Below are 25,338 nucleotides of genomic sequence, written 5' to 3' on the forward strand. Positions count from 1 at the left end.
ATCCCAAAGAAATATATTAATTTACATTTATATAAATCATTTATTTATTTATCATTATACTAAAAAAATAGAGCGAAACTACAGCCAAGATTGGTAACGATTGTTGTTTTGTACTAGATGCAGAACGTCCGATATACGAACAAACGCTCCGACAAACAAAAGTCGACAAAAACCAAACAATTATACTAGACAATATGACAATCCAACATAACTTACGACAGGGGGAACAGATATTCAACATTTATTTTAATAGACCTGGCAACACTAACTTGTCACTTCATATGTCACTGTCAAATGACTTACTATTTTGAATTAAAGTGTGTGACAATATTCAATGTTTTACAAATTTGGATGGAATCTAGTTTTAAATTAACCGAAAAAATGAAAAAGCCTGTTAAGTGACAGTTTAAATAAAATTCCAGAGAAATTATTTTCACTTTAAACAAAGAATTAACAAAAAGGTTCAAATAACTGTCAAATTCCCCTCTGCCTTAAGTTCCAGTCTAGAACCAAACCAGATTCTGATCTGAACCACACTACGTGACGTCATAGTCCACGAAAAAAGACAAATGCAACAATATCCAAGTGAAAACTAATAGTTTGGGGGTTTTGGGGGTTATTAATTATAGGGGAAAATTCATTCTAACTACACAGGTACAAATATGTTTAAGAACCAGACACTTTCGTCTTACATTATCTTACGATTACGTCAGAGCGCGGCGGTGAAAAAACGCGGCGGGAACGCAACGCGTCATCCGGGCGTATTTTCACCGCACACCGCGGACATACTTAACGACAAACTGACAACTATCTAAGTTTTTTATTCCTTTAATTTGAATACACATTTCGCTTAAATCGATAGAAAATGCTTCTCAAATTTCCTTCTACACGTACATTTACACTACAATTTGGAAAGGACACGGGACCGAAGTCTAAGAACAAAGCACCGACGCTTGTACTTTCACCTAACATTCCTAACATTGGATAATGTTGCCTTCAAAGCAAATACCATTCATAGAGTATAGAAACGCCAAGAGATTTAAGCGCTGGCAACAACACATCGCCGTTTGCACACGCGACATTTGTCACAATGTTGCCAGGCGTATGTAACTTTCGGTAGAAATAAAACCCTTAAAGCGAGCGTCAATTTGCAGTCGCGTTAGTAGTTGGGTTTTAGACTATCATTGAGTTGCAGTCGCGTGCGCAGTGAGACTGGTGGTGGTTGTTGGTTGGTGGTGGTTGGTGGTGGTTGTTGGTTGGTTGTGGAGCTAACACCAGCGGAAGGGCACGGCCCGCGGGCGGTCGGCGCCCTCCTTCACCAGCGGCTTGTGGAACTCTCTGCCGGGCCGCGAGTGGATCGTCGCCCAGCAGTGCTCGCAGTAGTACTGAAATATACACATTATTACAGTTTTTACATGTTTTTAGGTTTAAAAATAAAAAAAAATAGTATATTTAGAACAGATTGACAATGTTACTGTGTTTTGTATGCCTTTTTCTGTACATATTTTATCAATAGAAGATCTAGAGGATCTACAGAACTTGATTTAATTATTTTCTATGGATTTTGCCTTATAAAGATAAAATTGAATGAGTTTGTTGTAATTTTTTGATTTTATTGAATTCGCTAAACATTTGAGTTCAAACATAAGAACAAATATCTAAAGGTAGACAAAGTCTTTAAATGGGAATTGGCAAAAAAAAGTAATTTATGTCAATTTGTCTGTGTGTTTGTGTGCGCTAAACTCAGAAATGGCTGAACCGATTTAAATTTAGTTTCCACCAATCTATTGCTATAAGCTTCGCTAAAATTTTTGTTTATATGAAAGTTAACATTTGTATATATCTATACTATTATAGTAAAGCGTAAACACATACTTCTTTGTTGCCTAAGATGTCAGCAATTACAGCATATTTTTTAATAATTCTTTTTTTAATTAAAAGCCCTACACTGACATCATGCTTTAGGCTATATATTTTCACGCCATTAAACTTAGGGCCTAATATTTTGGATAAAACCCCAATGTGGGAAAGAGACCATAAGTTGTTGCCAACATCAAGGAAGTAAGATTGCCAAGGTTTGTCATGTCATGTCATTTTGACATTTGCTATTAATAATTTGACAAATGTAAACAATAAAATAAAATATTCATAATTTGATGCGGATGAAACCGCCTGGGAACAGCTAGTGTATATATGTAATGTATTGTGTGTTGTGTGTTGTGTTGTACCTGCAGACAGGTGACGTTGGCGCAGAAGAAGGGCGCGAACTTGGAGCCGCAGCGCGCGCCGGCGCACTCGTCGCACATCTGGTCGTCCAGCACGTACGGCTTCACCTACAAGTAACCCGCTTTAACATCTCCGCACTGCAGCCTCTCGGCAATACCACCACCACACACAGGCGTGAAGTGGAAGTAATTCGGCCTACAGTCTGATGAGTGGTGCCGGAGGCCTAATTTTACTCCCTTTCCCTTTCCACCATTTTCTTAAGAAAGGATGGGAAGGAAAAGTGGATTTGACGTTGGAAGAGACGCATAGGAAGGGGAAATGTCCTCTTTATGTGCGTCTCCGTCAATGAAGGGTAGGCAGCGCTGCAATTGCGGATGTTTATGTGCAGCGGTCGCGTTACATTTCGGTGGATTCAGGCCCTTTGCTCGTTTGCCACCTTATGTTATAAAAAAAATGAACTTTCAATATTAATTATAATTGTTTTGAGTTGAACACAAGCAAAACCCTATATATTATCAGTCAAAGGTAATATGTAAACAGCCTAATCTTATCTTACTAATATAAATGCGAACGTTTAGATGGATGTTTGTCAGAGTTTGTAGCATAAACTGTTGAACAGATTTCGATAAATTTGGCATCGATGTAGAGCATAGTCTGGAAAAACACATAGACAACTCACTATTGTTTTTTTAATTCCAGGCGGACGGAGTCGCAGGCGAAACCTAGTGTTAAAATAAGATCGATTGTAGGTGCCCAAGCGATTTGTAACCCCGGTATCAAATTTCATAGATATTTGAGGGTTAAAACCGTCAGATACAGGAGCTACATGTTCGTAGTATCGGGTTTATGTACATTAGTGTTTATTTAAGCAAACCAGAGTCCCATTTCTGCCTAAAACAACCCTATGGACTTTTTGTATCCCCATGAGATTACCCACAGTGCACGTTCGTGTGCGCTCATGTATGTATGCGTGCATGTTTGTGTGTGTGTGTTTGTGTGTGTCACCTCAACGCGCTTGTCGATGTCTCCGTGCTGCAGCTGCACGAAGCGCGCAGAGATGGCCGCGATGTACGACTGCTGGTTGGAGAACGCGACCCGCCCCGCGCCCTGGAGAGTGCCAAAGAAAAAACTAAAATATTGCCTCCGATCGATAATGCAATAAACTTTACAGAGATTGATTATTTTTACGGTAAGAAGGGCAAATGTTAGCACTAAAAACACCTATGGACAGACACGATTATTGACACTTATGGACAGACACGATTATTGACACCTATGGACATTTGAAATACTGGACAAGAGTTGGTTTGCTACGTTTGGAGGAAATAGTACGCACGCTTCTTGAAAAACTAATACTGGTTTATTAAAAACTGTAGGATAGACCATTCTATAAGTTTCATAAAAACGTTTGTAGAATCAGTTGTCGCGTGTCTTTAAATGGAAACATTCAACATAAAAACATTATTCTATTTAATGAATTGTAAACACTCACTTTGGGATATTTGAGCTCAGGGTCAGTGTCGATGCCGGCGTAGCACACGCCGCCGTACAACCGGTCCATTATCATCGCCAACTCAACTGTAATCACGTTTTAGTATATGTAAATATACACAAACATTCTGATATAAAATAATTGTTATACAATAAGAAACCGATAGAGACTTAGAATACAGGATAGCAGAATAGCATAGCGAATGAAGAAAAGTTATTATTTATTGGACGTCTTTCTGTGAAGAAAGTTTGAAAGTAGAAAAAAGAGAAATTGAAAAAAAAAGTTATCGTGGTGAGGACATATGATGAGACGTTAGTTACATAAAATAATAAGTTGAGAGTAGAAAAGAAAGAGCAAAGAGCAATGAGCAAAGAGTAGACAGTAGAGAGTAGAGAGCAGAAAGTAGAAAGTAGAAAACAAAGAGCAAAGAGTAGATAACAAAGAGCAGAGAGTAGAGAGTACTAACCAGCCTTGAGTGGACGCGGCACGCCGCCCACAAACACAGTTTTGCGCGGGTCGAGTGGCATGCTGGCATCGAGCACGAAGTCAGCATCCGCCAGCCGCCACGGCCGGATCTGCACTGGCTTGTCACGGATGGTGGGCGAAGACACGCACAAGTACAGCTTGTCGTCGTCCGTAATGCAGGCTTCCATCAGCGCCGCTACAGAGCTCTCATCCTGCACAATGCAACATACAATGTCCACAACTTGACAAGCCAAACGATAGACTTACATTTTAAGGGCATTTATAAGGTTTCAAGGCAGAAGTTAGAGTCAATGTTTTAGAGCAATGGTTAAAGGTAAGGTGGAACAAAAGCAATTGATTTGCCTTCCAAGCACGCCAAAGGACAAAGGCTAAAGAACACTACACTAAACTGTGGTATGTTCGGAAAAGTTTAGATCCCACTTAAAATATAAAAAATTGCAGACTTTCGCTTCCCCTACGAAAATTAGTCATGTAAAACCTAGTCATTTTAGTTAGTTATTATTTAGCTTTGGCAATTACACGGCACAATTAATCCTCAAATTATAACGTCATTTACGAGATCTTTGCTTTGAGAACTTTTTAGACAAGTTCTTTTTTGTTAAATTCTGCCTGGATAAATTCGCGAAAAAGATAGATTATAAAATATTAACTTACCTGAAACAGCAGAAAGGCATACCCCTTGGGCGGGAAGTAGCTCTTGCTCTCAGCCTTGTGCGGCCAGTCCACCACCAGCGGACCAAACCGACGGAACGATGACGTGATTTCATCTGGAAAGATATGGCAATCTATTTTACTAAACTTTCCCTGCCTAAAATTTATTAGGAAAGGATGAGAAGGGTTTGACAGGGGAGTGGACATATAAATACATCATTCTGTTACAACTTAAATTACATTTAAAATGGAATATGCTGTTACGATTAAAGCAAAATATCCGAGTAATCAAAACGATTTGCAGTGAACCTTGTCTTATCGTTGTCTCTGTTCTGTCAAATATCATAGAATGAAAGGCGTGAAATTAAAAATATAGCCTATGTTACTTACAACGTAACGTTATTTTATGGTGATAAGAGTTTTTGAAATCTGCCCCAGTAGTATGAGTTACTTTTCCCAGTAGTTTTTGAGTTTCTTTATAATGTTAGTATACATCTAGATTAGACTATCCTAACCAGAAATATAAGAACTTGCGGAACTCTTGAAACGTTCTTTACATAGAAATTAACAACAACAGTACCAAAAGCGTCATTGCAGTCAAATTCTATTGTTACATAAACATCCGTTAATAATTACGTGGCGTTCTTGACCTAATTTTTTTGCTACATAACAAATTACTAAATCAATATCGGATCTAGGCAACCGCGAGACGCGCCCGGCTTTGTTCACAATCTAGGCCACCTAGTTCACGATCCAATGGTCCGCGCCGACGCAGATTACAGACGACCTAGGTGGCCCGGGTAGGCTTTACAATCAATAACTATATTACATTACTAGATGGTGCTTGCGACTCCGCATGCGTGAAATAAAAAAGGATAGCCTATGTAGAAATTATGAAAGATTTTTTATAATCTGACCAGTAGTTTTCGAGTTATTTTGATACATACAAAAACACAAATCTATCCTCTTTATAATAATTAGAACACACACGTAAGCTACAACTTAATCACTTTTACATTTGTAAATCATTGCTAATTGATATTTTAATATGACAATTTTAGCACCACTTTTAAAACTTATGTCACTAGCTTTCGCCTGCAGCTCCGTCCGCGTGGAATTAAAAAAAAAAGGAAGGTAGCCTATGTGTTCTTCCAGATTATGCTTTACATCTATGCCAAATTTCATTGAGATGCGTTCAGCCGTTGAGCCTACAAACTAACAAACATCCATCCACCTAAACTTCCGCATTTATAGTATTAGTAAGAAGATTGCATCGTTTTAGTAGTAGATAGCTTGATGGAGGCCTTTTAATGAAATCGGCTTGAATCGTTATTTATGAATATCTAACTGTTCCCATGCGACTTCATCCGCATAAAATTATGAAAACCTTATTTCATTGTTTACATTTGTCAAATTATCAATTGCAAATGTCAAAATGACATGACATGACAAACCTTGGCACCATGCTTTCTTAATGTTGGCAGCAACTTATGGTCTCTCTCCCACATTAGGGTTTTTATTCAAAATATTTACCCCCCTAAGTTTAATGGCTTTTAAAATATATAACCTAAAGCGTGACGTAAGTGTAGGGCTTTTAATTAAAAAAATAACTATTCAAAGACATGCTGTAATTGCTGACATCTTAGGCAACAAAGAAGTGTGTGTTTACGCTTTATTATAATAGTATAGAAGAGTATAGATAAAGTTACTATGTAACTACATTAGGGTGTTATAATGCATGCTCGCATCGCAACCGCCTACAAAACGCTAAGGTTTCAGTTATCACTTTAAAGGCTTCAATATCTTTGTAAATGGCGTCAGCGATAAAGCGGCTTGTATTAAAAATAACTCTTAGGCGCTAGATTTTATGATTTTCAAATTATCTATACAATATTATAGACAAGGGAAGAATTGAATTTTTACATTGAAACGAGCAGTTCCCGTGCGGCTTCATCCGCATTAAATTGTATTTACTTTATTGTTTTTATTTGTGAATTGTCAAAATTCAAATGCATAAATGACAACCTTTACGTTGGCAGCTTGTAGTTTATAGTCTCTTTCCCACATGGAGGCTTTTTCAATTTATTACTACTACTACTACTATCGTCTTTTTAAAATTTTACACAGACGGAGTCGCGTGCGAAAGCTAGTAGATAATAAAACGTAGGGTGTGGTTGGTAGTATGACATAACTGTAAAGTTACACACGCCTGCAGAGGCATCATTTTTCGTTGCACCTACTATATATATATATATTATTATTTGATATTTATTTCCTCTACAGCTATGGTACCTTTCTGTTCTCACACGTCCTAATATACTTATTTACGGTAATGTTTGCACGTGCGTAGCCAGGCAACGGCAATGAGAATCGATGCGGCAATTGCACTCAAGGCTGACACGTCACGTCATTTGCGTATTCTCGCACGTTATTGACTATTATTGTGGCGAACTGTTTTATAACGTACTAGCTATCATCCGCGTTGAATTTAAAAAAAAAACATAAAGTATTGTGCCTATGTGTTCTTCCAGTGTATCCTCTACGTGTATACCAAATTTCATCCAGATTCGATCAGCAGTTAGGCTACAAACTCTAATAAACATCCATCCATCTAAACCTTCGCATTTATAATATTAGTAACACTAGCTGTTGCAGACTTCGATCGCGTGGGATTAAAAAAATGGTAAACACAGCCACTGTTACTTGGTGATAACGTAGCTTTTTAATGGTGAAAGAATTTCTGTAATCGGCTCTGTCTTTTTCAAGTTATTTCAATACATACAAAGATACAAATCTTTCCTCTTTATAATATTAGTAGTATGAAAAATACGTTTCGTAATTCAAATATTTTTATAGTACAAGCTGACAAAAAGGCCTCCCCAAAATTGTCCAGAATAGCCAAGAGACCGCTGCCTATAGATATCCGCATTTACAGTCATCAATCATATTTCCTCTACCTATGCGTCCTATCCCCTGACAAAGACGATTCCCCTTCCTATCATTGTACAAAAAAACGGGAGAAACACAACTGAGAATCTACATTATGCGTAGCATAGGCTATTAATTTTAATATCACGGGCGTGAAGTCGCTAGCTATTGCTAGTATTAAAAATATCCAATAATTTTTAAACCCAGTCTTTTTAAGTCTTCGCAGTAATCTGATGTGTCTTCATACGATTGGTTCTCTAAGGATCTTGGTTGTGTTTGTGTATTTTAAACTCACCCTCGTCAATGTCCGGCGGCAGTCCACCAACAAACACCTTCCTGCTGAACCGCTCGCCGTGCTCCGAGCCCGCGGACACGGGCGACGACCTCGCCGGCGAGCCCAGCGCACTCACGCACATAGACAAACCTGCGGGACAAACTTATACACTTAGAGCCCTTGGACTCCATTTCTCTCCATCCTGAACTAGCTGTTCTGTTCTGTTTTCGTGCGGCTTCATCCACGTCTTACTAATATTATAAATGCGAAAATTTTGTGGATGGATGTTTGTTAGAGTTTGTAGATTAAACTGCTGAACGGATGTCGATGAAATTTTGCATTGATGTAGAGCATAGTCTGGAAGAACTTTTGGGCTAATTAACTTTGTTTTTTTTTTTAAAAAAAAACTCTACGCGGACGGAGTCGCGGGCGAAAGCTAGTAACATATATTTTTCTTAAAAAAAATAATTGAAAATTAAGGACCTTGCTTTTGGCAGAAAATTTAAACATTCACGACTACCTTTTGCGTTTGCCTATAGAGTGTGATAACTGTAGGGTTTTTTATTTATATAAAAAACACTTGACTCCAAGGGAAATTGAAAACAAAAATGAGTAGTCTATGTGTTCTTCCAGACTATCCTCTACATCTTTACCAAATTTCATCGAAATCCGTTCAGCCGTTTAGACTACAAACTCTAACATCCATCCACTAAACTTTCTCATTTATATTATTAGTATGAAGGATAGTAACGCGGAAGGGAAAAGTGGTCCAAAATTGGAATGATCCTCACCAGACGAGACGGTTTAAAGATACTTCCTCTTGACGCGTGTCTTCTATATGCATTGCTAAAGCGGGCATTTCCCAACAACGTGACGAAGTCTTCCATGTCGCTATAGACTCTAGGCTAAAACTACGTCTAGGTTACCTAGGCTACACTAACCTGCGGCACTAAGCCTGGAAACGACATCCTGAGCGTGGTCGGGCGGCGCCGAGGGCGAGCCCGCGCCCGCCACGCCCGCAGCCGGCTCCTCCACGCCGGGGAAGAACGGCGACTTGCCTGCAACAAAATAACCCATTATAAGTTAGATGCGATATTTTTACCACCACAATTTTTTTTTATCTTTTTTACCTATACTAAAATTATAAAGAGGAAAACTTTGATTATAATGAAATAACTCAAAAACTACTGGGCTGATTTCAAAAATTCTTTCACCATTAAAGAGCTACGTTAGTATCGAGTTACGTATATATCGTTTAATTTCGTGCGGGCGAAGTCACAAGTAACAATTAGTAGTATCGTAAATACTTTTAAAATTAGACAGACTCCAGTCAAAACACTATCTTCACATACCAAGTACTTCAATGTTATTGTAAATCCTCACTTCTAGGAGTCAACGACATTAAAAAACTCAATTCTGGCGTATTGCCAGCACCAAAATACTTTGAGCTGCGCTGTCACTGAAATGAAATTGGGACGCAGGTGCGGCCTGGGGGAGGCTGGAGGGGGGACCACCTCACATCCTATTGATAAATTGACCCACACGCTCATATCTGACTACGAGTAACAATAACGAGGTACATAACTCTAAAACGCATCTTTTTAAATGTCATAAACTTGCTGTTCCCGTGCTTCATCCGCATGAAATTAAGAAAATTTTATTTTGTTGTTTACATTTCTTAAATTATCAATTGCAAATGTCAAAATGACATGACCCTTGGCAATCTTGCTTCCTTGATGTTGGCAGCAACTTATGGTCTCTTTCCCAAATTAGGGTTTTTATCCAAAATATTTACCCCCTAAGTTAAATGGCGTGAAAATATATAGCCTAAAGCGTAACGTAAATGTCGGGCTTTTTTATTAAAAAAAAGTGTTATTCAAAAATATGTTGTAATTGCTGACATCTTAGGCAACAAAGTGCGTGTTTACGCTTTATTATATTAGTATAGATATAGATTGAAACGGGTAGGAAATTGAACATATATTAAGGGAAACAAAGAAAAAGATATTTCCAAAATAGTCTATTGTATAAGGAAGAAAAGATTGATGTATAAATGCATTTACGGATTAAGATGTACTCGTATTGGTTTAAAACAATAACCATCTTTATAGAATTCTTACTTATATCTGAGAGTTTAGATGGAACTTTGTTAGGGTTTGTAGCCTAAACTGCTCAACGGAACTCTATGAAATTTGGCACAAATGTAGAGGATGGTCTGGTTGCTTGCTCTTACAAAACTGCATCAAAATGCAATCCGTTAAAGATTAAAGCATAGGGACAGATTGCAGGAAGAGACTTTGTTATACTATATAGCGATTTCGAAAGAATACGGTGATATATGGTCAAATTTAACCAACTAGATCACAGAATTACGACAAAAATGAACTAGTAAACAGCTAAAGGGCACTTTTTATAACAGAGTTCACAAAAACCAAGGTCACTGAACCTTGAATCAAGTTGGTCATGCGACTCAAATCTTTATAATCAATACTAGCTATCGCCCGCGACTCCGTCCGCCTGGATTTAAAAAATAATATAAAACATAGCCTATATTACTCACTAATAACGTAGCTTTTTAATGGTGTAAGAATTTTTTAAATCGGCCCAGTAGTTTTTGAGTTGTTCCATTACAATCAAACAAAGTCTTCCTCTTTATATTAGTAAAAAAGTATTAGACAAAATAAAATCACGTAATAATAAATTTATAACTAAAGGTAGTGTTTTCCGTTGGGCTGATGAACTACAACCAGTTGACCAAATGGGAAAAAATCCTAACGCGAAACACCCATTAAAATGGTTTAGTTGTGATCTTTGTACACCTCTACATTTGTTTTTGCTGACAAACAAGCAAGGGTCCACTTTAATTATTCAAAATAGAGAAGCAAATTTTCATAGACACCATTCATAAACTCGTTCCTTGATAGAGACAGAATGATTTTCCCTTTCTTAACTCCTCTACCCTACCCATCTTTTTACAAGATACGGGAAAAGAGAGGAGACTAAGATTTTATTTCAGAAAGCTACAAAGTCACTGTTATTTAAAACACAAATATAACATTTTAAAGTTTCTCGATGGAAAGACGTATAAATTGTCATTCCCTTTAAAAAAAAAGGGATACCAATGTTTTAAAACAAATGCTACTGGAATGGATAACTCGTCAAAACGCGAACGCATAGTCTGGTTGTCATGGTGACAAGTTAAACAATATATTCAAAAACTATTTAATGTAATTATACTTTTTTAATGTCTTTATAATAATTAATAGATAGTCAGCATGCAGAAAATGTTATAAATAAAATGTTGAGCATTTCGTATGAAAGCCTTTTACGTAAAATAAGTTAGTTATAATTTTCTAAGCTTGTAATGGTATCGATCCTGTAATGTTTATATTCTTAACACTGAGACTAGTCGGTGTATATTAAATTGAAAAATATTTATACATTTCAACGTAGTACTGCCATACCGCAAATGAAAATTTTAATGTTTTTCGTTGTTCTAACAATAAGTTTTAGGGTAATACATAAACTTATCTAACTTAAAACAGACTTGCGTTTACTTAATCAGCGGTATTTTAAAAATACATAATTATTGAAAAGTATGAAAATACTCACTCTTTCTGCAAGGAAATCTTGTGCCACGGATGAAAGGCGTTATCAAAGGTATTGTATGCACCGACATAATATTACAATAGAAAATTTTTCGACAATATTTTCCTTCCGAAAATTTCTTCAACGAAACAAAGATGCGTCCGGCGCAGCGACGTACCGCGTGAATGAAAAAAATGACGCTCGCGTTCGAAATTCAATCATTCATTTCTAATTTTTTTATAAAATATAAAACCTTTTTTGATAAAGACACCGCTAAAATTATACCAAGATAAAAAGTAACCGTTATTTAAACTGCTATTTTTAATTGAAACTTATTTAACAACGTTTGTCAATAGACCCGAATTGTAAACGGAGTTTTCTTAAACTGAAACAGCTAGTTTACGTTCCTACTAAAATTAAATTTCTCGATTTAAAACGAAGACGCCTCGTTTTATTTTTATTGTGGATACGTTCAGAAACAGTCTTTTGTCATTGTTTAAACGTTAAACAACTAAATAGTTTTTTAATTGACTGAATACAAATGCATTTATTTATTTAAATTGCTTAATTGTGTTGATATAATAAGTTAAAAGTAGTGATGTGATATAGTCAGATTTTTTAAATCAATATTATTAATCAAATAAATTGGGAACAATCTTACTTCTTGTAATCCACCTGAATGTTTAGATGGATGTTTGTAACATACTAGAACGGCTAAACAAATGTCTCTAAAAGGCATAGATGTAGAGTATAGTCTGGAAGTAAATATAGTCTATTTACTAAGTTTATTTTTAAAATTACATCTTGAAATGTTTGACGATTCTGTCGATAAGGCTACCGATTATATTTTTTAATTCAGTAACGGAATTCAGACACGGGTGACAATAACGATGTTTTTTTTATTCAATGTCCTTGTATTATATCCAGTAACATGTTATTTTTTACGCTAGAGATCGCGTGTTTGTTGACAGGTTAGGTTAATACCACAGATAACATACTAACTATATTTTAGGTTATAATCAGTAATAATAGCGCATCACTAAACAATAATTTAAATTCAAAGTTGTAGTGTATTAATACATGTAAATTGTCGTCAAATATTATTGTTTTATCTAGTTTTATAGCAAAAATTAGTTGTGATTAAATATAACCTAAAATTTAAAACAATTTATGCATCCGTAAAAAAATTACTTATTGTACAGCTAACAAAAATGTTCTTCCATCAGCAATAATTGTCAACAACAAGCAAAATATTCAATGTCAACATTTTTACAATGAAATTCTTGTTGTTTTGAAACATATTGTCTACGTTTTCATTTTCAAAACATTCCTAAAACGAACCTTATTAGCATTTAAATGCACGATGAATTATCACATTTAAGGTCTTGACATAAAGATCATAATCAAACGGCAAGGTTACAAACGATATAGCACATAGTATGTTGTAGTAAATATCTTAATAATTCTTACTAATGTTATAAATGCGAAAGTTTAGATGGATGGATTTTTGTTAGAGTTTGTAGCCTAAACGGCTGACCGGATCTCGATGACATTCGGCATAGACGTAGAGGATAGTGTGGAAGAACACATAGGCTGCTCACTTTCGTTTCTTTTTAAATCACGCGGACGGAGTCGCGGGCGAAAGCTAGTTCATCTATTATTTAAAATATGTAAATCATGCATGGGCATAGAAAATTTTAATAATCACAAGAAAACTAACTTTGAAACAAAATACACTAAAAAGTAACCAAGTGATTTCCTAAATAACTTATAACAGAAAACTCTCTTGTAACTATTGTCTATATTGTACAATTATTGTTGTTTTATTTTTAATTATCCTTTTTTTTATACAACTAGCTTTCGCCCGCGACTCCGTCCGCGTGAAATTAAGAAAAACAAAAGTGAGTAGCCTATGTGTTCTTCCAGACTATCCTCTATATCAGTACCAAATTTCATCGAAATCCGTTTAGCAGTTTAGGCTACAAACTCTAACAAACATCTATCCATCCATCTATCTAAGCTTTCGCATTTATAATATTAGTAAGATTATAACCTCTACATCTACACCAAATTCCGTCGAAATCCGTTTAGCTGTTTAGGTTACAAAGTCTAACAAATATCCATCTAAACTTTCGCATTTATAATTATTAGTAAGAAGTATGATATACCTAGAATTGCATTTAGGGTTAAATATTTCACCAGTTGGGAAATACATATTCTAGTCTGTATAGTTAATAAGTAAATCTTGTATCATATAACAGGTCATATGCTTAGGTCATGCAGACGTCTATACGATCTCCTAGATGTCCTAAGATACCTAAACTACTTGATAGCGTAAACCCCATTTGAAGTGAACTGGACTTTTTTACATAACAATTTTACGAGTATATTATAACTTTTGACAAGATTTCTATTTCGTGATATCTATCTAAGAGTAAAAAACATTTGTAGGTCTTTTAAACGTTATTTGATAAATTTTGAAAACGCCTGTTAAAATTTTCATATAAAATTATTCAAAATAAAATTTTGCTATTCATAACCTTGAAGAAATATTTTATCATATTTCTTTTTAACAGATTATTATTATTGTTTGTTATTTTTAACTAAGAATTAATGTAGAAGATATCTTTCAAATGGATGAAATAAATAAGTAAAATTAAGTGGGTTTCGAACCCGCATATTCATTTTATCTAACCATCTAACGCTGAGATCGATTGAGGCCGTTTCTAGGTCAATCGGGAAATCAATATAATGACATTAATAGACGCCATCTTGGATTTTTATACGATACTGACAATCAAGGTTAGGAATGTCAAGGCAGTTTGTTATTTTTATCTATTATAAAATAGATAATATTTTAATATCCCTGTATATTCTATTAATATAGCTATATATGTTTAATTCAAAAACCTCACTGACTAGGCATCATCGTCATGCATGTGTTCCTACGTAGTGTTCATATTATGTATTCTTACATACATTTCTATCAGCTGAATATCTGAATTCACTGCCTTCTCTAGCATATCCTCTACAACACAATACAGTGGTAGTGCCCGATTTAACATCTTAGCACGAATAGGCCGGCACGCCCGGTGTAATACTACGACCACACAGAAGACAGGCATGAAATGGAAGCAATTCCATGTTTCATCTGATGAGTGTGGTGCCGGAGGCCTAATTTAAGTCGCTTTCTCTTTACCACCCTTTTCTTATAAGGAGAGGATGGGAAGGGAAAGTGGATTTGACGGTGGAGGAGATGCATAGGAAGGGGATATATCCTCTTTATGTGCGTCTCCTCCTCCGTCGGATAAGGGTAGGCAACGCATCTGTAATTGCGGATGTCTTTGGCCACCTTATGATATAAAAAAAAACATAATTTCCCCTACGTAGTGTGAACAGTATGTACTCTTATGTATGTACATCTATATCAGCTGAATATCAGAATTCACTGCCTTCTCTAGCATATCCTCTGCAATACAATACTACACACTTCTACCTTAAATTACTTGATTAAATATTACGAGATGTTGCCATTGAAATTAAAAATAATAAAATCGGTAGAACATCGGAGCCTTTTGTTAAGCCGTTTTTGAGTGACATAGTAACAAACATCCATCCAAACTGTCCAATTTCTAAGCATGTACGAATAAATCTCAAATATTCAGTAGTTGACTATACTAAGAAGGGTAAATAGTTGTGTAACAGACCGACAAATGCATTAGACCGGCCGTCGTATAGAGGATACAGTTCATTATACGTGACCTCTATACTTACGCCTCGTGTATTTCACTAACTCTATGCTCACGATTGATAGATTCGAACAAGAGTACGTGCGAACACATTGACAAAATAATTGCCCAACTGTTTTGTCTCGCTTTGATTCCTATGAGCTTATATGGAGGTAATAAATAAAATAAATAAAAATAAAATAACATTTAATCTTATCATACATCATAATACTCGATTTGTAGTGCAAAACAGTTGATGCTGCGAAACAATCGACAATCGCACAGTTGTGCGATAGTTTAGTCCCAGTTGTGTGCCCACTTTAAATGCTCCTATGAGTGTACAAATTCAGTTGATGATACGAATATTTCTAACGAGAAAAGTTAAAGTTTAGTGAATTTTTAAATCCGGCGTCCAGAAACACGCTATTTATTAATAGTTCCTAAACATTAGTAATAATAAAATATAGCCTTTGTTACTCACAGATAAATTACCTTTCTATTGGTGAAAGAATTTTTAAAATCGGCCCAGTAGTTTTTGAGTTATTTAAATATTAACAAAAATACAAAGTTTTCCTCTTTATAATATTAGTATAGTTAAGCAGTGTCCATATTTCGTTACAGAACTCTCTCAGGACACAGGAGACAGAAATGTGAATCTGTATGTCTCTTTCTTTTCATAGAGAAAGAAAGGGATGCATACTAGCGCTTCGACCAAAGCGTACAGTCCAGAACGTATCAATGACGGGATTTGCAAGGACAAATGTCGTAGAGCGCAAGCGTAGGTGAGGTCGATGACCTTGTCAATCGCTTGGGCCGGGAAATTGGGGCATTCTACCCGTTTGGGTTTATAGCATAGTGTAGAATAGGCTAGATTTTTATTCATTAAACTACTTTATATACAAACACTATTTTTTGAGGACTAAAAAATACATCTTATAGAAGAATAATAATCGCTAAAATAAAGTAACTGGCGTGATAGATATGTGTGAACGCTACTGGTACAAGTAGCTAACGCGATATTTGACTTTGTAACGATGTATTTAGGACATGACCCTTGCGATCTCGTTGACATTTACTGGAATTTCCCTTCCTATACTTCCCTTATGAGGAAGGCAAGGGAAAGGGACAAAAATTGGGCCTCCGACACACTTATGATGAAACGCATAATAGCTTCCACTTCACGAACTGTCTCATGCGATCTCAATAGATTTACTGGCATTTTCCTTCGCGTAATTCTCTTATAACGAAAGGAAGGGAAGGGAAAAAGACTTAAATTGGGCCTTTGGCACGAAACACAGAACAACTTCCACTTCACCTGTGTTCAAACTTCGAATAGGACTTAGGTAGCTCCCTAGTCTAGATCGACCAACAACGCTCATGGAATCAGACTCGAAAATAACTCTAGACAGTTATTTCATGCAACTATCAGATACGCCTAGACAATATTTCCAGGTCATATAAGGTGAAGCAATCTTAGTTGATTTGTAAAATTGCACCGTACTTGGGTGCGCAGAAAACTAGCATTCAAAACTTTAGATATGTGCGATGCGAAAAAAAGGCGCCCGGAGGCCCTTAGTTGGGATAAATTCCCTTGTGGAAAATAGATTTTCGATAAGACGTCAAATAATAAAACACTCCATCTATCATACTTCTAACTAATATTATAAATGCGAAAGTTTAGATGGATGGATGTTTTTTACTAGTTCACAATGGCTTTACGGGTCTTGCTGATATTTGGAATAGATAGAGAACACATCTTCTTCTTCTTCCTTAGCTCTACAGCCCTTTGTGGGCCTTGGCTTGGTCAAGCAATTTTTTCCATAAAGATAGAGATAGAGAACACATAGGCTACTAAAAAAGTTGTTTTTTTTTGTTACACGTGGAGGGAGTCGCAAGTGACACCTAATAGTAGCTAGGAATTGTATTATTATATGTATTGTAATAACTCAAAAACTACTGGACCGATTTACAAAATTCCTTCACCATTAGATAGTTAATTTATCTGAGAGTAACATAGGGTATATTTTTTTAATTTCTTGCAAGCAAAGTTGCGAGGAAATTTAGATTATAACTATAAGTAAAGTTTCGACTATACTTAAATAACGGTATACCAACAGCTGAGCCTTACGATACACGAATTTATATATAAACAATAAAAAACATACACGAGTTTACTATTTATTAATACAGAATTTTACCTACGTTTTAAAATCATCGCAAAACAGTCGAAAGAAAAAGTATAAAACTGCTGCATAAAACTGTCGATCGCACCACGCCTCGTTTGACAGCTGTCAGACGCATGCGCGGTTGCTATAGCAACGCAACATGGCCGCCGTCGCCATGGTAACGCGGTATCTAGGTTAGCAAGCCCTGGATGACCCAGTTGCAGCAAGTTTTGCTGACCCGTTATATTTTATAACCGAAATTGTTCTGCATCCAAACAAAACACAATGCACAGTTTAATGACTGTCACTATTCTATGGTTGATAATCTTTGATTTGTACAATTAAAAAATAAATAAAAAAAACTCACCATAAAACGGCATACTCGTGACCATTCTTTCGTTAATCATAGTACAATATATGTTTCACATATAACACTGATTACGTATACACATACACGCCTAAAATTAAAATATATAGAAATAAAACAGTGGAAAAACGACCTTCATCTTCCTTAGCCTACTCCCGTTAAGCGCCACAGGTTTTTGTCCTCCCAACTCTATCATACGTCATCTCAGTCATCACTCCCTTCATCATGTCACCTTTCACACAATACATCCGTCTCTTTCTACGTCTTTAGTGGAAAAACATAATAAACAAAACACATGGACATATAACACTAATATTATAAATGCGATAGTTTAGATGGATGTTTGTTAGAGTTTGTAGCCTAAACTGCTAAATGAATTTCCATCAAATTTGGCATAGATGTAGAGGATAGTCTGGAAGAACACATGGGCTATTTACTTTTGTTTTTTCCCACACGGACGGAGTCGCGGGCATAAGATAGTTTCTTATAATTCCAATATTATGAAATTTAAATTCACTTTTTTTTAAAGCTTTAGATATTCATTGAAACATACTATGTTAATATAAGTTACAAAAGTATGTATAGGTGCCCTTTCACCGATACTTGCACAATTTGCGCGAACAATTGTTACATTTCAGGGTCGTAGTGATGTGATACGTAAATATCGATATATGTTGTAGTTGCTAATTACATTGACCCTTGGTAGAAATCAACTGAATGTCGAAATAGTAACGAAATAATAAACGAAGTAAGGGAAGTCATTGGCTCCTTTAATACAGTGAATCAACCTAGTAAAGGAGCTAAGGATATATAATGGAACGAAATATTTAATTTAAAATTAAGGTTAAAAAAAATGTGGAAAATGTATTTGTAAAATTATATGTGAATTGTAATGTTGTGTTTGTGTATAAATAAATAAATTAAAAAAAGTAACGTTTGATTTTGTTCTACAGACAAGTGGAATAAGATACAGTTTATCTAATCAAAATTAGCTAAACAAAATGTTATTTTACAGTAACCGGGATTTTATTAAACACGTCGGGTACAAAAGCAATATTTTGCCTCTTGAGCAACCATATTTTATGTTATTCTGTAGTAATAAAGATATCAGCAAGAATCGTAATAAAAATGTAATTTACATAAACAATCGAATAAACTAGAACCATACTGGATGCTCCAATTTCCATCTTTATTTCATTTTTAAAACAACTCAAATGTTGTCTATGTTCATGTTATCATTTTCATTGTTTATTATAAATTAACCCCTTACACCTATTAAAATACATCTATCGATATCGATAGACCAATACGCATCCCTAGCGCGCGTCTGTCACGTAGTATCATTGTGTACACAATGCATTAATTAACCGCGACCTTGGCGAATCGAGAACATATAGCTGTGGACATTTGGCTGATAACTAACAGTATTTCGTTGTATAGATTCAAATCCAAGCTTCCTTTAATATATATGTCACATATAATTTCCCGCGGTTTTGTCCGTAAAGTATTAAAAATAATTGAATTTCTATGTGGTATTTTAGAATGTAATTTATCTTTGAGTCAAATTTAATCCTCATCCATTTATTCGTTTTGGTATTACGTACAAACATCCATCCGTTTATATTGTGTACTTCGTCCCATGTTACTTAGGAATTTTAATCAAGGAAGAATGTTTGATATATGTCCCAGTAGTTTTTGAGTTCATTCAGTACTAGATAGTGAAGTTGTAATAAAAATATAAAATAAATATTGCCTATGTCACTCAAGTGATAGCGTAGCTTTTTAACGGTGTAAGAATTTTTGAAATCGGCCCCGTAGTTTTAGAGTACAATGCATACAGAAATACAAATCTTTCCTCTTTATAATATTAGTACAGACAAACGTATGTAAACATTAATTACTAGCTGTTGCTTGTGACTTTGTCGCAAAAAATATATATGTTACTCACAGATAAACTACCTTTCTAGTAGTGAAAGAATTTTTGAAATCGCCCCAGTAGTTTTTGGGTTATTCCAATATATATAAAAATTCAAATCTTTCTTCTTTATAATGATTTAGATATACATATTGATTTATCCAACATTGCTTTATTAACAAGTATTCTACATTTCATAATCAGTTTTTGCCTGCAATTGATTTGCATTAAACAAATAAATACGTTTCTAAGCAATAATGCATACAATGTTGCAACGAATTTAACCGCTAACGGCTAATTTGTAACAATCTATTTAAAACATATCAAACTTACTTTCGTTTAAAACACCGTTCGCGTCGAATTAAAAAAAACTTAATTAGTAGTCTATGCCTTCTTCCAAACTATGTTCTACATCTATGACTTTCATAGAGATCCGTTCAGCCTCTAACAAACTCTAACAAATATACATCCAAACAAACTTTTGCATTTATAATATTAGTAAGATTATAACTTAATTTTAGTTGATAAATAAATAAGTAAAAAGATACTGTCGCAAAAAAAAGTGTCTATACTAATATTATATAGAAGAAAGATTTGGATTGTTGGATTTTTGTATGTATTGAAATAACTCAAAAACTACCGAGCGGATTTTCACCTTCTTTCACCGTTAGAAAGGTAATTTAGCTGCGAGTAACATAGGCTATATTTTTGTTATTTTTTTAATTTCACGCGGACGAAGTCACCAGGAACAGCTATTTTTAAACAGATGTAATATTTAAATTACGTATTTTACAATATCGATACATTGTCTAAGCACACCACTAGTGTTACGTAAGGTATGTCGCAAGGGTCGGCGCAAGGCTGAATCGGTATCATTTGAACCTTCATTGCCCAACAAGTCGACCTGTATTGTTACAGTAAATTTATATTGTTCGATAAGTAAATACATCGTCATCATAATCCTACTTATCCTACTCCCTTAGGGTTGGCACACTCCCGACTACACACTGTAATAAATTATCACATACAAACAAGAAAGTACTACACTAAATCATTTGATATTTAGTTTCTCATTCTAGGACATGGATATTATAGAATCTATATTAACACTAGCTTTTGCTTGCGACTCCTACCACGTAGAAATTAAAAAAATAGCCTGTGTTCTTCCAGACATTGTTATATATCTATGTCAAATTCCTTCCAGATCCGTTCAGCAGTTTAGGCTACAAACTCTATCAGATATCTATTATTCTAAACTTTCGTCTTTATAATGTTTTTTTGTTAAATTTTCTATCGAAAAGATTTAATTATTTGCATTAGATAAACTTCAAAACTACTAACGTGAATTCAAATATTATAAATGCGAATGTTTAGATAGATATTTGTTAGAGTTATCCTAAACTGCTGAACGGATGGTACATTTGATCGCGAAAATAGTTACACTAATCTATACTATTATAATAAAGCGTAAACACACTTCTTTGTTACCTAAGATGTCAGCAATTAGAACATATTTTTGAACAATTCTTTTTTTTTATTTTTATTTACCTCACGCTTTAGGCTAAATATTATCACGCTATTAAATTCAGGGGTAAATAAATTGGATAAAAACCCTAATGTGGGAAAGAGATCATGAGCTACGAGCTGCTAACATCAAGGAACCAAGGTTGTCATTTATGCATTTGACTTTGGCATTTCATAAATGTAAACAATGAAATAAAGTTTTTATAATTTCTCGCGGATGAAGCCGCACGGGAACAGCTAGTACAATATAATTCGTATTATCGTATGGCAGACGTCACGTTACTGTTTACTAGAACATTCTATCGACAATAGGCACATCACTATTGATTTACCAACTTCAAGGTTAGATTCGTATTGTTACGCATTCGTTTGTGAAAACATAAGTTGTAAGTTTACTTAAAACATCGGTGTACTAAATCTGAACAATTATAAAGTAGCGAAAAACTTGAAATAACAACAAAGTGGAACTGAAGTAAACTTTCAATTCAATTTTGATCTAAGTGTTAAAGTAATAATAATAAGAGGAAAGATTTGTATTTTTGTATGTATTGAAATAACTCAAAAACTACTGGGCAGATTTTAAAAATTCTTTCACCATCAGAAAGGTAATTTATCTGTGAGTAACATAGGCTATATCTTATTATTACTAATGTTTAGGAACTATTAATAAACAGCGTGTTTCTGGACGCCGGTGTTAAAAATTCACTAAACTTTAACTTTACTCGGGTTGCATTTTTGGATTTTCGTATGTATTTGATTTTTAGTTATGTAGGATGTTTGCAATCACAGCATAATTTTAAATAATTATCTCTTTAATAAAAAGGCTTACACTTACGACACACTTCAGAGTATATTTTTACTCTATTACACTTAGGTGGTAAATAAATTGAAAAAAAACCTTCATGTGGGAAAGGAACATAAACTACAAGCTGCCAACACTACGGAAGCAAGGTTATTATGGTAACGGTAATTTTGACATGATGACAACGCATGGCAACCTTGTTTCCTTGATGGCAGCAACTTATGGTCTCTTTCCCACATTAGGGCTTTTATCCAAAATATTTATCCCCTAAGTTTAATGGCGTGAAAATATATAGCCTAAAGCGTGTAAGTGTAGGGATTTTATTAAAAAAAGACTTATTCAAAAATACGCTGTAATTGCTGACATCTTAGGCAACAAAGAAGTGTGTGTTTACGCTTTATTGTAATAAGTATAGATAGATAGATAAATTTCCTTGACATATAGAGCGAGGTGTTTACATAAAACATGCTTAAATATTATCAGGTTGAGGTGAACTGGCCAAAAAATGTCAACTGGTACATCTAAATTGATGAATGTCGATGTATCGATTAAAACATCATTCGCGTATATTATCATAATTTTATGTTTCATCACAAAATATAATATCTTTCGCCCGCGACTCCGCGTTGAACAAAAATAAAAGTGAGTAGCCTATGTGTACGTACGACTATAAGCTACGTCTAAGCCAAATTTCATTTAAATCCGTTCAGCAGTTTAGTCTACAAACTCTAACAAACATCCATCTAAACTTTCGCATTTATAATATTAGATAATACTATCTTTCGCTTGGGACTCCATGTAATTAAGAAAATTAAATAAAAATCATAGCCTATGTTACTCAGCGATAACGTAGCTTTTTAATGGTGAAAGAATTTTTGAAATAGGCCCAGTAGTTTTTGAGTTATTGCAATACAAAAAAAAATACAAATCTTCCCTGTTTATAATATTAAGTATAGACCCGCTTTCGCCCGCGATTCCGAGCGGAAATAAAAAGTAGCCTGAAGTCTTCCGAGTTTTCAAATTAAATAGAGATCCGTTAGCAGTTTAGGATAATAAGGGCTTGTTCAACCAAGTTGTTAACGTCTGACAATAATCCAACGTTTAAAAATGTGATGGAAATATCGGACTTTGTTCTCTTATCTGACAGTGACGTCATTTTAAAGCTATCTGAGTCTCTATCGGCCAGTGGTAGGTCTGGCTCTAACTGTAACAAACATCCATCATCTGCTTTAGCATTTATATTTCATGAATTCTGTTCGAGAACAAGCAGTAGGGGTAACGTATATGAAAGGAACAACTCGACCGCAGAAGTATCACGACCTTACAAAAGCTGTTTGAAGTATAACCAAGAACTTGTACAATATACCACGAAGATTCTTTTCCTTTAGTAAAATTTGTCTATACTATTATAATAAAGCGTAAACACACACTACTTAGTTATGTAGTTATGTATTTTACAACAAATTGTTGAATCATTCTTTTTTAAATAAACTCCACTTACGACAGTCCATTTTCACGCTTAGAAGGGGTTAAGTAAATCGGAAAAAATAGTCATATGGGGAAGAACAAAAATTACAAGCCAATGACAGCAAAGAAAAAAAATTGCCATGGTAACGGTCCTTCGTTGTAATTAGTGCAAGAAAGGAATAATTCGAAACAAATTACTATTTAAAAAAAATATCTGCCAATATTCCTATTATTATTGCGTCTGTATTTTACCCATAAAATGTACTTATAAATATCTTTTTTTTTATCAACGAATACGTTATTGCGAAAATCCATTGCACTTTTAACTAATTAAAAGATGCATAGATAATAAATTATTCTCTCATGAATATTTAATCTGTGGTACAAAAAAGAGGTCAGTCGGTTTTCAAGGTTCAGTAATTTTAATTAACGTGTTATAATATTTTTATTATGAAGGTTAGGTACTTCCCCGGTATGCAAATTAAATAAAATATAATTTTCTAATAATAAAGCCTGGAAGATTGAAAATACCTCAAAAGGGTAATAAACCATACAATAATTTGACAGTGGTAGAGCCCGCTCTAACATCTTCGCATGAATGGGCCGGCTCGCCTGGTGTAATACTACCACGCAGAAAACAGGCGTGAAGTGGAAGCAATTCCGCGTTTCGTCTGATGAGTGTGGTGCCGGAGGTCTCATTTTAGTCCCTTTTCCTTTCCACTCTTTTCTTAAGGGGAAAGGATGGGAGGGAAAAGTGGATTTGACAGTGGAGGAGACGCATAGAAAGGGGAAATGTCCTCTTTATGTGCGTCACCTCCGTCAATTAAGGGTAGGCAACGTATCTGCAATTACGGATGTTTATGGGCAGCGGTCGCTTTCCATTTCGGTGGATTCAGGTGACCGCTTGCTCGTTTGCCTCCTTATTGTATAAAAAAATCACGAAGTCTTGAACTGTCGCTCTTAAAGATGGTAAATAGTCACTAAGGGAATATGCAATTACAATTTTGCAAACAGATAAATATTTTTGTGTCTCGTTTATTAATATAAAATACATGTGCTACCACTACCAGTATGATCCTCCACTAACTTAAAACATTTGCCCTTAGAACTTAAAACTGGGATCAAAGTTTAAAATATTATAGGTCGACGTAACTTGGGCCTTCTACAAAATGTATCGAAACAATCGATTCTATCTCGAAATGGTTTTTAAAAATCGAACGATTAAAAAAAGAAAACGATATCTCGATGTTTAACCCTATTAGCCTAAACTACATTGTAACACTGCCTACCTCCTAATAAACAGCAGTTGTAAATAAAACTCATGCCATTTACGATCTCACAAAACCACACAATACAAATAAAAATCCTAATTAAAAATACACTTTAAAAACAAACCGATTTTCCACTATTTTATTTCCATTCACTGCACGCACTATACTTTGTTTATCTGTAAAATAGTAACAAAAATCGAAAAGTCCCAGATATCGTCGGATCAATAGACGCACGTCCTTCTCCGGCGCGCAAACTCTACTAGCTGCCAGTTCGGATACACGCTACGTAACGATGTTTATCTATTATGCGACTAAATTAAAAAGTATGTTGACATTTTAAAGGTGTTATTTGGGTTATATTTTTATGAGTTAACTGAGAATGCGTTTATTATAAAATTTTAATGTTTTAATTCTTGCTTTTTCCCCTAAAATAAGTGCTCAGTATGTACTCTTA

The 25,338-nt window shown here is 34.9% G+C and overlaps 1 protein-coding gene across 2 annotated transcripts; it reads right to left on the minus strand.

The window, feature by feature from the left end:
- Positions 1-1,122: 1,122 nt before the first annotated feature.
- On the minus strand, positions 1,123-25,098 carry LOC106106008 (probable RNA-binding protein orb2). 2 transcript variants are annotated; one of them, XM_013286532.1, is made up of 10 exons: positions 25,009-25,098; positions 17,906-17,996; positions 8,999-9,115; positions 8,079-8,207; positions 4,859-4,971; positions 4,185-4,395; positions 3,719-3,804; positions 3,232-3,333; positions 2,229-2,333; positions 1,269-1,385 (listed from the first exon to the last, which is right to left on the minus strand). In XM_013286532.1, exons 2-10 carry the CDS (start codon positions 17,943-17,945, stop codon positions 1,269-1,271), a joined length of 1,020 nt encoding a protein of 339 aa, XP_013141986.1. In that variant the 5' UTR covers positions 17,946-17,996; positions 25,009-25,098. The 2 variants fall into 2 exon arrangements, with proteins under 2 accessions (XP_013141985.1, XP_013141986.1); XM_013286531.1 differs by lacking the exons at positions 17,906-17,996; positions 25,009-25,098 and adding an exon at positions 11,670-11,849 and having other exon boundaries at positions 1,123-1,385.
- Between the last annotated feature and the right edge of the window lie 240 nt (positions 25,099-25,338).

The sequence above is a fragment of the Papilio polytes genome, unplaced genomic scaffold, assembly GCF_000836215.1.
Source record: "Papilio polytes unplaced genomic scaffold, Ppol_1.0 DF822622.1, whole genome shotgun sequence".
Classification (NCBI taxonomy): Eukaryota; Metazoa; Arthropoda; class Insecta; order Lepidoptera; family Papilionidae; genus Papilio; species Papilio polytes.

Excerpts from the sequence above, each read along its gene's own strand:
- LOC106106008 (XM_013286531.1), bottom strand. The coding sequence starts at position 11,736 with ATGTCGGTGCATACAATACCTTTGATAACGCCTTTCATCCGTGGCACA. Across the intron at positions 3,334-3,718 it reads CTGAGCTCAAATATCCCAAA|GGCGCGGGGCGGGTCGCGTT; the intron begins GTGAGTGTTTAC and ends GGCACTCTCCAG. Across the intron at positions 1,386-2,228 it reads CCAACGTCACCTGTCTGCAG|TACTACTGCGAGCACTGCTG; the intron begins GTACAACACAAC and ends TGTATATTTCAG.